The 13,493-nt window shown below is 48.4% G+C and overlaps 1 protein-coding gene across 2 annotated transcripts in view; it reads right to left on the bottom strand.

The window, feature by feature from the left end:
• The window catches only part of Acox1 (acyl-CoA oxidase 1), a 28,074-nt gene that overhangs the window by 5,749 nt on the left and 8,832 nt on the right, over positions 1-13,493 (bottom strand). The window contains exons 3-9 of one of the 2 annotated variants that reach the window (XM_021176180.2): positions 5,992-6,152; positions 4,444-4,551; positions 3,648-3,767; positions 2,956-3,071; positions 2,279-2,448; positions 1,148-1,310; positions 581-771 (exon numbers count right to left, since the gene is read on the bottom strand). In XM_021176180.2, the coding sequence (XP_021031839.1) occupies positions 581-771; positions 1,148-1,310; positions 2,279-2,448; positions 2,956-3,071; positions 3,648-3,767; positions 4,444-4,551; positions 5,992-6,152 (1,029 nt within the window). Of the gene's footprint in view, positions 1-580; positions 772-1,147; positions 1,311-2,278; positions 2,449-2,955; positions 3,072-3,647; positions 3,768-4,443; positions 4,552-5,991; positions 6,153-11,882; positions 12,044-13,493 lie in introns of both variants that reach the window. The other variant, XM_021176179.2, reaches the window with a different exon arrangement.

Below are 13,493 nucleotides of genomic sequence, written 5' to 3' on the forward strand. Positions count from 1 at the left end.
GATGGTTGTGAGCCACCATGTGGTTGCTGGGATTTGAACTCTGGACCTTCGGAAGAGCAGTCGGGTGCTCTTACCCACTGAGCCATCTCACCAGCCCTAAGCTTTTTTTTTTAATTTATTTTTATTTTGTGTATTGCTGTTTTGCCTGCATATCTGTCTGTGTGAGGGTATCAGATCTTGGAGTGACAGACAGTTGTAATCTGCCATGTGCGTGCTGGAAATTGAAACCTGGTCCTCTAGAAGAGCAGTCAGTGCTCTTAACTGCTGAGCCATTTCATAGGCTAAACTTTTAAAGTGTTTGAACTGGTAAAGACTAGAACTTTCAAATTGTTATGTTTTACATGTGTGGTACTTATTAATCTGAGATCTTGAGGATGAATCAAAAAAGCCGAAGGTTATGTCTTAAAACCCCTTTCCTCCCGCAGGGTGCTTGGGCATCCTGCTTCATCGCAGCAAGAGCGACCTGACTACGACAAACCACAGGGTGAGCGAGTCAGGCCTGTCCTTCACGGTGGAGAAAGCAAGCCCCCGGGCCTGGGAAGAAGACCCAAGGGCAGAGCAGCCATGGTGGGCTTCTCACCTGGCTGTCTGCAGCATCATAACAGTGTTCTCCCCCTCGAAGGTGCAGGCCGGGGTAAACGTGACGTAAATATTTGGAATCCCACTGCTGTGAGAATAGCCGTGCCCACCGCAAGCCATCCGACATTCTTCGATACCAGCATTGGCTGTCCAGGTAGTAAAAGCCTTCAGCCCAGCTGTGAGGGCATGAAGCTACGGGACAAGCACAGGCCATGAGAACCCTGGCTTCACACCCACCTTCTAATGAGAAAACACATGCTCTCCTAAGTGTGCGGCTTCTGTCAGAGCAAATCAGGAGGCAGTCGCCTGACCCACTGAATTAGTAACAGTCTCAGGCCTCTTTCTCAACTGCTATACTTGGCCAAACAGTACTCTCTCTCCTTTTAAATTATATTAATAAAAATTCCATCTTGACATCTGTCCAGCTTTTAATGAAAAAAGTTCCAGGATTTTGTAATTCCTTTCAGGAGTCCCACGTACAGCGTTTGGATGTCTGCCATCAGGCAAACACAAACCTAAGGGCATCCCTGCAGGCCTAAGGGAAGCGAGGCCGGCGCGGCTGACGTACCTCAGGCAACTCACTCAGGTCGCCTTGGCCAATGCTCTCATTAATCCGCATGTAGGTCTCCTTTATGTATCTTCCGAGAAAGTGGAAGGCGTAGGCGGTGGCCAGGAGCGGGAAGAGTTTATACTGCTGCGTCTGAAAATCCAAAATCTGGGGCTCTGGCTCGCTAACAGAGAAAACAGCCGATGTTACTCACTCACTCGGTCCCAGTTTCAGCCCAAGACTCTACACAGCAGTGAGTCACGTCCCCTCTCCCTCCCCCCGCCCCTATGAGGCAGCTGCTCCCACTGCTGTCATCTTACAGATGGGGAAATGAGAGGTTAGGGAATCTGCCTCAAGTCACACAGATCAAAATGGCAGTCTGTGTCTCCTTTTCCTGTGTTTTGAAACAAGGTCTCCCTACATGGCCCAGCTGTCTGGAAACTCACTCTGTAGAGCAGGCTGGCTCAAATTCACAGAGATCTGCCTGCCTCTGCCTCCCAAATGCTGGGATTGAGGGCATGCGCCACACCCTTGGCAATGCCCTGACTCCCTCTACTGCACTGACATCAGGACAGTGCTCTAACTGCTGCAGCGTTTCCAGTATGACGGAGACAACTACATTTCCAAACTACCCAGAAACCCAATGGTCCGCTCACAACTAAAGAGAATGTTATCAAAGGCCCAGCCTACCTCAAGGCTCAACCCACTGCATTCTAACCACAATCCTGGAGATGACAGACAGAAGCAGCCTGCTTGCCCTCTCTGCCTCCCATCATGCATGCCAGGTGCTATATCCTTGGAAGGCCTGGCATGTATGAGATCCTGGATTAACACCTAGCCCCATGGCACTGGTGCCAGGGTAGAGAGGTGGCTTAAGTATTTATTCTAACCTTTCCTCTTAAGAAGAGGGTCAGAAGCCGGGCGTGGTGGCGCACGCCTTTAATCCCAGCACTCGGGAGGCAGAGGCAGGCGGATTTCTGAGTTCGAGGCCAGCCAGGGCTACACAGAGAAACCCTGTNGAGTTCGAGGCCAGCCAGGGCTACACAGAGAAACCCCCTGCTCAAAAAAAAAAAAAAAAAAAAAAAAAAAAAAAAAAAGAAGAGGGTCAGAGCAAGCCTTCAGCACCGAGTTCATCTCAGACCCTACCCTCACCTTCGCTTGATTTCAGACTGGCGCCTCACAGCACTGTATCGAATGGCAATGGTGCATGCCTTGGACAGACTCTGAGCCGCATTTCCCACGAGGAAGGACCTTACGAAAACCATGGTCCCATACGTCAGCTTGTTACTCAGAGGTTTTACATACGTGCCGTCAGGCTTCACCTGGAAAAACAAACAGGCTGAAGTGTCTCTGTGAGGCGGAGAGGCCGTGTACTAATTTAATTCTCCAACTGTGCTTCCTGGAACAGCAGGGAACCTGGCTTCATTTGGGCCAGGCAACCTGTCTGGAACACTAAATCTCGCTCCCTCTTCTGACCCAGAGATTTTGGAGCAAGGGCTTGCTATGTATCACAGGCTGACCTTGAACTCACCCCCACCCGCCTCTCCAGTACACGCTATACTTGGCTAATAATCCGAGGTCTAACTGGCCTTTCAGGTGACTCTAAATTACTTAAAGGCTTGAGAGCCGCAGGTTCACCAAGCGGGCGATGCTCCTCACACACTGCCCACCTGCTTCTACGTCACTGTCAGAGGAAAAGCCCACCACCTTCTGCAGCTGGGCCAGGACAGTCCTGATCCTCAGCTTGGCTAGGCTGGGGCACATGGTGAGAACCTGCTTTAACAATAACAATCTACTACTAAATAAAATAGACAAATAAGTAAATGTACCTGGGCATATTTCATCAACATGTTCTCTCTAGGAATACGGTAATTGTCCATCTTCAGGTAGCCATTATCCATCTCTTCATAACCAAACTTGGGGCCGATATCCCCAACAGTGATGCCTGCCACAGACAACAGGAAGCACGCGTGACGGGCATGTGTGTGAAGTCCTTGCCTCCCTCTGCTCCCATTAATGGCTCCTCACATCTCTTGCAGTTGCTTATTTTCATTCTTTTGTTTTATGTGTGTGGGTCTTTTCCATGCATGTATGCCCATGTACCACAGCATGCCTGATGCTCCAGGAGGCCAGAGAGGGTGTGGGATCCCTGGAACTGGAGTGACCGCTGGTTGTGAGCCACCAGGTAAATGATGGCACCGAACCCTGGTCCTCTGAAAGACCAGCCAGTGTTCTTAGCTGCTAAGCCATTCCTCCAGCCTCTTGCAGTTTGTTTGTTTTTTTTTTTTGGGGGGGGGGTTGTTTTGTTTTGTTTTGTTTGGTTTGGTTTGGTTTTTTGAGACAGGGTTTCTCTGTGTAGCCCTGGCTGTCCTGGAACTCACTTTGTAGACCAGGCTGTCCTCAAACTCAGAAATCCGCCTGCCTCTGCCTCCCGAGTGCTGGGATTAAAGGTGTGCGCCACCACGCCTGGCACCTCTTGCAGTTTTAATTTTTACCTTGGTACCAGATGAGCAATCCTTACCTGGCAGAGGCTTGTGGGTCCCAATTTCACGGATAGGGACAACAAAGGCATGTAACCCGTAGCACTCCCCCTGAGTGATGAGCTGAGCCAAGACTATCGCATGGTTGGAAGTCTTCCCAACTGCAAGAGCAAGAAGCAAGAGCAGAGAGTGTGTGTTCCTGCTCAAGTTAGGTCTCACCTCCTGATCACCCCACCTCTGAGTCCTGAGCGTTGGGACTGTGAGTGTGAACTCCTGATCTCCCCACCTCTGAGTCCTGAGCGCTGGGACTGTGAGTGTGAACTCCTGATCTCCCCACCTCTGAGTCCNCCTGATCTCCCCACCTCTGAGTCCTGAGCGCTGGGACTGTGAGTGTGAACTCCTGATCTCCCCACCTCTGAGTCCTGAGCGCTGGGACTGTGAGTATGAACTCCTGATCTCCCCACCTCTGAGTCCTGAGCACTGGGACTGTGAGTGTGAACTCCTGATCTCCCCACCTCTGAGTCCTGAGCGCTGGGACTGTGAGTGTGAACTCCTGATCTTCCCACCTTTGCATCCCTAGTGCTAGGATTACAAGTGTGTACTACACTTGGTTATGTTCTTGTATTTTGATTTTTTGTTTTTCTTGCTCTCTGGTGCAATGCAGGCTTTGGTTCTGAACCTGTCTTTGCCCTTTCCCTCACTTCCTTTCCCGGGAACACCTTTCTTCTCTTTAATAAACTGCCTCTATCTCGGCCGCAATCTCATAATAAGTCCTCAAAATGTTCAACAATAACAACAAACATCCAAAAGATACTTAAAGAAAAAAATTCAACTTACGTCCCCCAGGCCACCACTTGATGGAAGTCACAGTTGGGCTGTTGAGAATGAACTCTTGGGTCTTGGGGTCATATGTGGCAGTGGTTTCCAAGCCCCGAAGATGAGTTCCTGAGGACAGAGATCACATGGCCTCAGTACAGCAGAGAGGGAAAAGACCAAGAAAACAGACCAGCCGGGACTCAGAGGAAGCTAAATACCAGCAATGAGTCTGTAGACTAGCTGTGAGTGACAGGCACCGTGCAGTTACTGTCCCGTTAGACATTTCCCACTAGGCCGCTAGCAACAGTGTCCTGAGCATCCCACTCCTAAGTGTGGCTCAGTGAATGTGCTGTATTTATTGAGACTAATAAAAGAAAATGCAGAGGCAACTTGTGTTCCTCTATGTAACAGAGATGGCTACTTTCCTTTAAACCCAGTTCTTTTACATTTAAAACAAAACAAAACCCTACATTTCCACTGGGCAGTGGTGGCACACTCCTTTAATTCCAGTGCTTTCGAGGCAGAGGCAGGAGGATCTCTGTGAATTTGAGGCTAGTCTGGTCTACAGAGAAAGTTCCACGACAGCCAAGGTTACACAAAGAAACCCTGTCTCAAAACACAAACCAACCTTCCATCTACCTTATGTACATAGGTGCCACGAGCACACACGAGTCGCAGCAATTGGTGGGCATCAGTTCTCGCCTGCCAAGTGTGTTCTGGGAATAGGACATCAGGCCTGGCAGCAAGTTTAGCACAGAGCCACCTTGCCAGCCTGGGTCCTCTTCTCAAGTTTTAACATGACAACTTTGACTCTAGTGAACTATACCGCTGTACTTGTGAGGACACTAAGCAATGTGTGACAGAAGCAGACTCCAGTTAGCCCTTCTGTACATTCACGGCACCTTATGTTAGAACGACCTCTAGAATGGAAACATTTAATAACTTATAGGTCCAACAGGCCTGGGTTCACTGTGTGGGGCAGGCTCCGGCTCGGTGCTTACTGCTCACGAGGGAGGAAGTGCGGGCTTAGGCTCATGTGTTGCTGGAGCTGGACCGTCACACACTGTAATTATTTGAAAAGGACTATTAAAAAATGTGGCTGGCATTTTACATTGAAATAAACGCTGAGAACCTTTTTAACAAACTACTTTGAGAGCCTTTGAGGTCTCACTGAACACTTTGAAACATCTAGAAATTTCCAAACTGAGCCACAGAAATGGACAGTTTGTGAGCCACAGCCTTCAAAGGAAAAGTCAAGAAACCAGGCACTCAGTAAACACTGCTGCCGAAGAAGCCCTTGGGCCATATCAGAGAGCACAGTAAAGAAGAAGTCCTCACAGGCACAGCCCAACCCAACTGGATGCCCCACTGCATCCTCTGAGAAACCTATAAAATACTATTCAGCACCAAGGGGTCTGTGTGGAATACACACGCTGAGTCCCCAGAACATGGGGACAAGCCGACAGCTGCAAATGAATGGCAGACAGACACCAGTTCAGAAACTGTGAGACTCCCCAGCTCCACCCCACCGAGGCAGGCCTGCGGGAGGAAGGACTAAACTCACTGTACCATGCCCCATCTCTGTCTGCGCATAAGTGCCCGTGATCTCCAAATTCCAGGCCGGCATGAAGAAGCGCTGCTGCTGCTCTTCGGTGGCCTGGTGAAGCAAGGTGGGCAGGAACATGCCCAAGTGAAGGTCCAAAGGCTCAGGATGCCCTCGGTGCACAGAGCTTCGAAGAAATACCAAGGGTGGGCATTTGAGGGAAGGATCATCGGGTGTGTAAGAATCAGAAAAGCGAACAGATAGAGCAGGGAAGGAGAAAAAACAAACTGTGAGTAACAATCATCAGGTGCGCCTCACCTCGGACGCGAGCACTGTCCTTTTCTGTGTCAGCTGGGATTCTCAACAATGCTCCTCTTTCTTACGTTGGCAGAGCCAACAATGGCATCGTTCTTAAGCAGCGGGGATGGGCTGTGGAGACCCAGACCCATACAATAAAGAACAGTATGTTCAAGGCAAGACTCTGGCTTGGTGATTAAACAAAAGGAAATAAAAAATTTGAAAAGTAGATTTGAATGGGAACCAAGGTGCCCTTGGGTGGGGCAGAGCATGGCTGTTCTCTCAGTGATAAAACCTTGGCTAAGGTTTTCCTGAATGCAATTTCAGTGAGGTGTCTAGACTGGGATATTGTTTGTTCAATAGGAGACTCACAGTCTTCACATAACAAATTCATTCAAGTTCACCATATCAAATATTCAGCCAGGCTCTTCCGATGCAAATTAACACAAAAAATGACAGTGCTCTTCATCCCAATAACGGCATCAATTTAAGACATGCAGTTTCTAGTGACAACCTTTATAGCTGCTAATTACGGACCTGTGCAGGACAGGCTGTGTCCCGTTATTATGCTATCGCGTTATCTTAGAGAAGAGCCTGGACCACATACCTTTCATCCTCTCTGCTTCCTCCGTCTAAGCTGGGGAGGAGACAAGCAGCCTTAGCAGCTAAGCAGGAGCTTATGAGCCCTCTCCAGGGCAGGCGGCTGCGCTTCCAGCTAACCGTTCACAGAGACACAGTGAATCTCCTCCCCTCACAGAGAATAAAGGAAAATGCATGGCCACACGCCACATGTGCATCAAAACGATGGTGGCAGACCAGGACGAGCGAGAGTTTGCAAGCCTAGTCCTGTCTCTGGTCTCTGGTTGGCCAGCTTAATCTCCAAGTCCAACATGGGTGGAGAACATCCAAAATCCACATACATGTTCCTCAGAAACATGGAAACTGGAAATATCATAGACTGGCCACAGGCAGAGCGGGTGAAAGGTCTGTGCTGCTTTTGCAACGCCCTAGGAATTTGCAGTAATTTTAAAATTAGAGAAAACTCCTGAGACCAGTCAGTGGAACTGGTTGTGATGGTGAGCACCTGTAATCCCAGCACACAGGAGGCAAAGGCAGAAGGATGCAAGTTGAAGGCCGGCTTGGGCCACATAGAGGAATCCTACCTTAAAAGCCAAATGAAACCAACCAATTTGGACTCTCTAAATGCCCCTTCCTTCCTTCCTTCCTTCCTTCCTTCCTTCCTTCCTTCCTTCCTTTCTTTCTTTCTTTCTTTTAAATATGCAATTTATTTTTTATTTTATGTTCACTGGTGTTTTGTCTGTCTGTATGTTTGTGTGACTGTGTCAGAGGCCCTGGAACTGGAGTTACAGTCAGGGATGTGAGCTGCCATGTGGGTGCTGGAAATCAAACCCAGGTCCCTTGGAAGAGCAGCCAGCGCTCTTAACGGCTGAGCCATGCCTACCACCTTGAGATGCCTTTCTCACTCATGAGCTTGCCAAGCTTCTAGAAGGCCAGGGCTGAGAATGGTGGTACACAGCGGCATAGTGGTAGGACAATGGCCTTGGGTTTGTTCTACCACAGACAGACAAAAAGCAAACCACTGTTAACCCCTACGCCCAAAACTCGAACTCTTACAGGAGGCCCTGGATTTAAGTAGGGATTGGGAGAATACCAGCCTGGGGACACTCAGGGGAGAAGTCCTGCTCGCTTAGGCCCTGAGCTAATCCACAGCACTCCCTTCCCAAAAGAATAGTATCCAGTAAGCAAAAGAAACACGTGCCAGGTCCCCAGAGCAGTAACCCTGACCTAGACGGGGCGCCTGGGGACTGGGAGCACCCCGCTTTCTGCTTTCAGGAGAGCTGCTCTGTGTTGTTAACAAGCCGAGACTGGTGGTGAAGGAGGAGCCTGGAAGGTTTGTATCTGTGTGCAGTGCTACGGAAGGAAGAGCACAAGTGTGTCAATACACCGGAGAAGGCAGGAGGCACTGAGTCAGGCTGAGAGCCTCTCTCGCAGCTTACCTAAGTCTTAGTCACATGGGTAACATTTAGGAGTGTACAATGAGTGCCTTAGCTTCTCTATTAAAGTTGATTATGCGTGACAGTGAAAGGTCCTACTGTGAGATCATCTGTCCTAAGTTATCAAGCACTAGCTCTCCATTTGGTGACGTGTTCAAGTCACTTCCTTTAAAGCTGTTACGTGGAAAGATCTCTTCAGTCTCTCCTTCCATAGGCTACAAAGCTGGACAGGCTGGCAGCCAACAGCAGGGGGAAATGCTCTGGCTGGCTGGGAGCATAGCTGAGCCTTCAGCACTGTAGTTGCCTAGCCTGCACAAAGCCAACTTCCATCCAAAGAAAAACCAGGCCTGGTGACTCATGCCTATAATCCCTTCAGGCAGGAAGATCCCTACAAGTTTGAGACTAGGCTGGTCTATAAAGGGACTTTCACAACGCCTGTATCCCACAAACACCCTCCTCCCAAAGATCTGACTAACAGGAAAAAGTTAGCTAGTTTCTGCCTGAGAGAAGAAGCATGGAAGAATTACTTCCCAAGAAAACACAAAGCTTTGCTAGAACCCTAACTCAAATTTCTGCAATATTTTTTTTCAACTTGACAAACTGAGATCAGCATTCAAAGTCAAAACCTGGTGCTGGCACCCTAGGTGGGCAAATGCTGTGGTGAGGGAGAAAGATGGAAAAGTTGAAACTGGCCTGGGTTATACCTTTGTGAAGTACTGCAGGGCTCTCCTGCAATCCCCGCACTGCAGAGGCAGAGGTGCCAGCCTGCTCCACATAATGAGTTCCAAGCTACTTAGAACCCTGTCTCAAAACAAAGCAAACAGCAAAGAGGGGCTGAAGAGATGAAGAGAGCACTTGTGATTTTGCCAAGACCTGAGCTCAGGTCTCAGTGCCCAGGAAGAACTAACCAGAGACTCCCCGCTCCTGTAACTCCGGCTGCGGGGATCTGCTATGCTTTCTGACCTCTGAGGGTACCAATACATTTGTGGTAATCGCGCGCACGCACACGCGCGCACGCGCATGCACACACACACACACACACACACACACACAAGAATAAAAATAAACCCAGGTGTTTTTGTTTTATTTTTGAGACAGGGTCTCACTGTGTAACCCTGATCAGCCTGGAACTTACTATGTAGACCAGGCTAGCCTCACAGAGATCTGTCTGCCTCAAAAAAAAAGTCTTTCCTTCAATGAAGAGATTCATTTCTGATAATAGACAAAAGGCATAACCTCAGACAGTACATACATTTATGAACACATGCCTGTGTATACAGTTTGTTTTTTCTTTCTCCACCGCAATGCTGGGAGTTGAACTGAGGGCCTTCTGTGTGCTAGGCAGCCACTGCTCTTATAAAGAAGTTAGATTACAGCAGAAAAAGGGACTTTTGATTACGATCAGTGGTAGAGAGTTTGTCTAACAAGCATAAAGACTGGGTTCCATCCCAGCACCAAAGGAAAAAGACAGACTGACAGAATAAGGCTGAGAAAATTACAATAACCCAAACCTAAGACACAAGTCTCATGGGAGCCTACAGCGTCCACTCAGCTTGGAAGAACTCAGATTAGGATGGGGAACAGCAGTGAAGCCGCAATGCAGGAGGATTAAGACTCATGAGATCAACTTGGCTCTTTTTCAAGTTTGACGAAGAAAGGACCCTTCTTCAGTGAGAGGAGCCCGCCAGGGCTGTTCCCCAGGGCTGTCCCCCAGCGCTGTCGGCAGCCATGTTACAGAAGCTTTACCTCCCTGTACGGGAATGGGAAACGAGGGAGAAGACAGAGTCCCTATCAGTGGCAAGATCTGCAACTGATTGTCTGCGTTGTGACCTGAAGAGACGTACGGCTGCTTTCCGCAGTGTTCCTCCAACACTAAGCCTGCAGAGCATCTTCCTCAGCCCAGCCCTCTCCTTGCTTGAGACCAGGAACAGATCTGTCAAGACTTCCTGGTATGTCTGAAGGGACAGGAAGGCATAAAGGGAAAAGACAAATTTGACAGGCATCTGCCTTTTCCTTTATGGGAAAGGACTGTGTTTTAACCAGTTCTTTATCAGGAAATACAGTCATATGTAAATTAACCAACAGATCTGACCTCTTAACCTGCAGGACAGAAAGAGGGTGGGAAAGAAGACCAAAACTGAACAAATCACCAAGAAGCCAAACTTAATCCTCTACCACTGCACCCCGACAGCGCTCTACAGACACACAACCGAGCTGACAGATACAAGAAAATTTCCCAAATTAGAAGCAGGCAAACTTGTCCAGAGAAAGACCTATGAATTCACTTTCTGATCTCAGCCAAGAGTTCAGGTCTTAAGTCTGTCCTCTCTCTAAACGTAAAGCAGAAACATTAGGCCAACAAGAGAAGACTAAAAAGCCATATAAACTTCCTTGCACTTCACACCTAAGGCCTCTTATGAAGGATGCAGGTCAGAACATCCAGAAAGGAAGACACAATATTACAGCATTCTCCCCTCGGGAGATGTTCTAGGCCTGTCCTTCCAGTGTTGGCCCTGAATAAAGCCTTGGGTGTCTGTGATATAGCTCACATACACCATCTAATCCATAAACATAGCACCAATCCCCTGGAGATTATAATGCAGATTTGTTTGGCATCCTCACCCCACACCCTTCGTGGTTCTCTGAGAGGGTTGAACTTCAAAGTCCAGGTTCACTTTGACTTTCAAAGTTCAATCTTCCTGCAGCCTCCCAAGTGCTGGGTTGTAAGACTGCTCTAGCAGTCCAACTCCCTTCTCTTCATGGTTCCTCCATCATGGCACTGAAGTATGAAGAAGGCCATCTCAAATGTAAAACACTCACACCTGCTGGGCACACGGTGCCAAGTTATCATCCTAGCACATGAAGGCCAAGGGAGGAAGACTGCATGTTCAAGCCAGCCCAGGCTAACAAGGCCAACCTTCTCTTAAACAACCAAAGCAAACAACAAAAGCTAAAATATGCACACTTACTGTGAGTTTTAGCTCTGAAAACAATCAATCCTATTCCACACTGAGACTACAACTTTCTGAATACACCCAAGCACTTATGAAGAGTTTAACCAAAAGCTACTGGCGGTAAAGGATCCACAGACACTCACGGAGGAACTGTACGACAAAACAGCCGGAGAAAACCACAGGATTCGTTTTACAAACTTTGGAGCAGCTAGCAGGCAACGTAAGAGCAAGACAGTTCCCTGCTTTCACCATATCATTACAGCCGTGCTTCTGACGTCACCTCTAGACGCTGGTGAGGCATCAACACTCAGAGGCACTTCCAACAGAGTCCTTCACAATTACACATACCAACATAGCTGGGTGTTCCACACCTTTAAACACCATCTCTCCAAGCTGCACAGCAGCTAACAGTAGGTATCTGTGAGAATGACAAGCTTTAAGGAGTGACACTGAAGATGCTCATCAGAGCCCTGGACCTATTTTATGAAGAAATAAACTCAGAAAGAGAAACTGGGTTTTGATGCCACAATTAAAAAAATAAAATCCCAAACACATAGCCGCAGGAGAAGAAGAAAACATGATCCAACAGCAGGAGTCACTTTTCTTGAACTCATTAAGTGGTCATCCCAGGTCCCTCAGATGTGGACTAACCGTGGCCCATCTCCGTCTGGGCGTAGGTGCCAATTATCTGGAGTTCTTTGGACGGGTGTATCCATTTCTCCTGCTGAGCAGTGGTGCCCTGATTCAGCAAGGTAGGGATAAACATGGAGTAATTGAGGCCAACAGGTTCCACAAAATTGACCAAATGTAGTCTACAGGAGAGAAAAGAAAAGTATCTCAGCCCAGCGCTGCAGACTGCGCTACACGCTCTCATCACTGTTAGGATTAGTGTGTGTGCGTGTGTGTGTGTGCGTGTGTGTGTGCGTGTGTGTGTGTGTGTGTGTGTGTGTGCGCGGGCTCAGCCTCCCGCTACAGACTGCGCTACACGCTCTCATCACTGTTAGGATTAGTGTGTATGTGTGTGTGTGTGCGCGTGTGTGTGTGCGCGTGCGTGTGCGTGCGGTCTCAGCCTCCCGCTACAGACTGCGCTACTTGCTCTCATCACTGTTAGGGTTAGCGTGCGTGTGCGTGCGGTCTCAGACTCCCGCTACAGACTGTGCACTACACGCTCTCTCATCACTGTTAGGATTAGTGTGTGTGTATGTGTGTGTGTGTGTGCGCGGTCTCAGACTCCCACTATAGATTGTCCGCTATACGCTCTCTCATCACCACTGTTAGGATTAGCATGTGCGTGCGTGTGCCTGTGTGAGGGAGGGAGACAGAGAGAGACACAGGAAAGGAGGCATATGTGCACAGCACATGTGGAGGGCAGAGGACAGCTGTGTACAACAGCCCCCTTCCCACCTTTACTGTCCAGAAATCACACTGCATCCATCCAGCAAGCTCTGTGGTAAGCACCATGAGCCACTTTGCTAGCCCCTAACCTCACATTCTCAACAAAATAAAATAAAATAAAATAAATTCTTACCCCTCAGGATGAAGGATGGAAAACTAAAGATCTCTTCTATTAAATGTAGAATTTTCTACTTTACAAGCCAAGAGCTAAGAGCCAAGAGCAAGCTCTCCTGTAACGTCTCTTCTCACCTCAGGGCCAGACTCCTTTTGTTTCCTCCCTGGTGCTGGGGATGGACCAGGCACCTCAGGAAGACCCAGTCTGGTTCCACCCTGACACAACCAACGACTGCTTGTTCTGTTTTTTTTAAAAAGAAGTTTTGTGTAAATTCTACACTTATCTAAAACAGTGGGCTTTGTGCCTCCTCTGGTCTGCCTGGCTGGCTGTTCTGAGTCAGCGCTGGGCACCTTGGTGTTACTTTCAGGTTTAATTCGCTTTGAAGTTAAGGAACTCCACAAAATATTCTTTATAGAGCTGTTAAAAAACAACAAAGAATATCTATTTAAAGAAAGAAAATTTTTATGAGCCAGGGTCTCACTACCTAACTCTGGCTGCCACAGAATGTTATTTGAGGCTCAGTGCAGTCTCCCACTCCCAAGATTCACACTCATCCATCATGCCCAAGTGCTAGGACTACACCCATGGGCTAGGACTACACCCACCCACCGCCAGGTGACCGAAGCAAGTGCCCTGAGGAATAAGTACGCATTCAGGGCAGGATCACTATCTGTAAAGGTCTCCAGGATATCTAATGTGAGCATTAAAAGTCACCAGCAAGCACTGCTTCAGATTAAGGAAGGTGTACACGA

Source organism: Mus caroli, chromosome 11, assembly GCF_900094665.2.
Source record: "Mus caroli chromosome 11, CAROLI_EIJ_v1.1, whole genome shotgun sequence".
Lineage (NCBI taxonomy): Eukaryota > Metazoa > Chordata > Mammalia > Rodentia > Muridae > Mus > Mus caroli.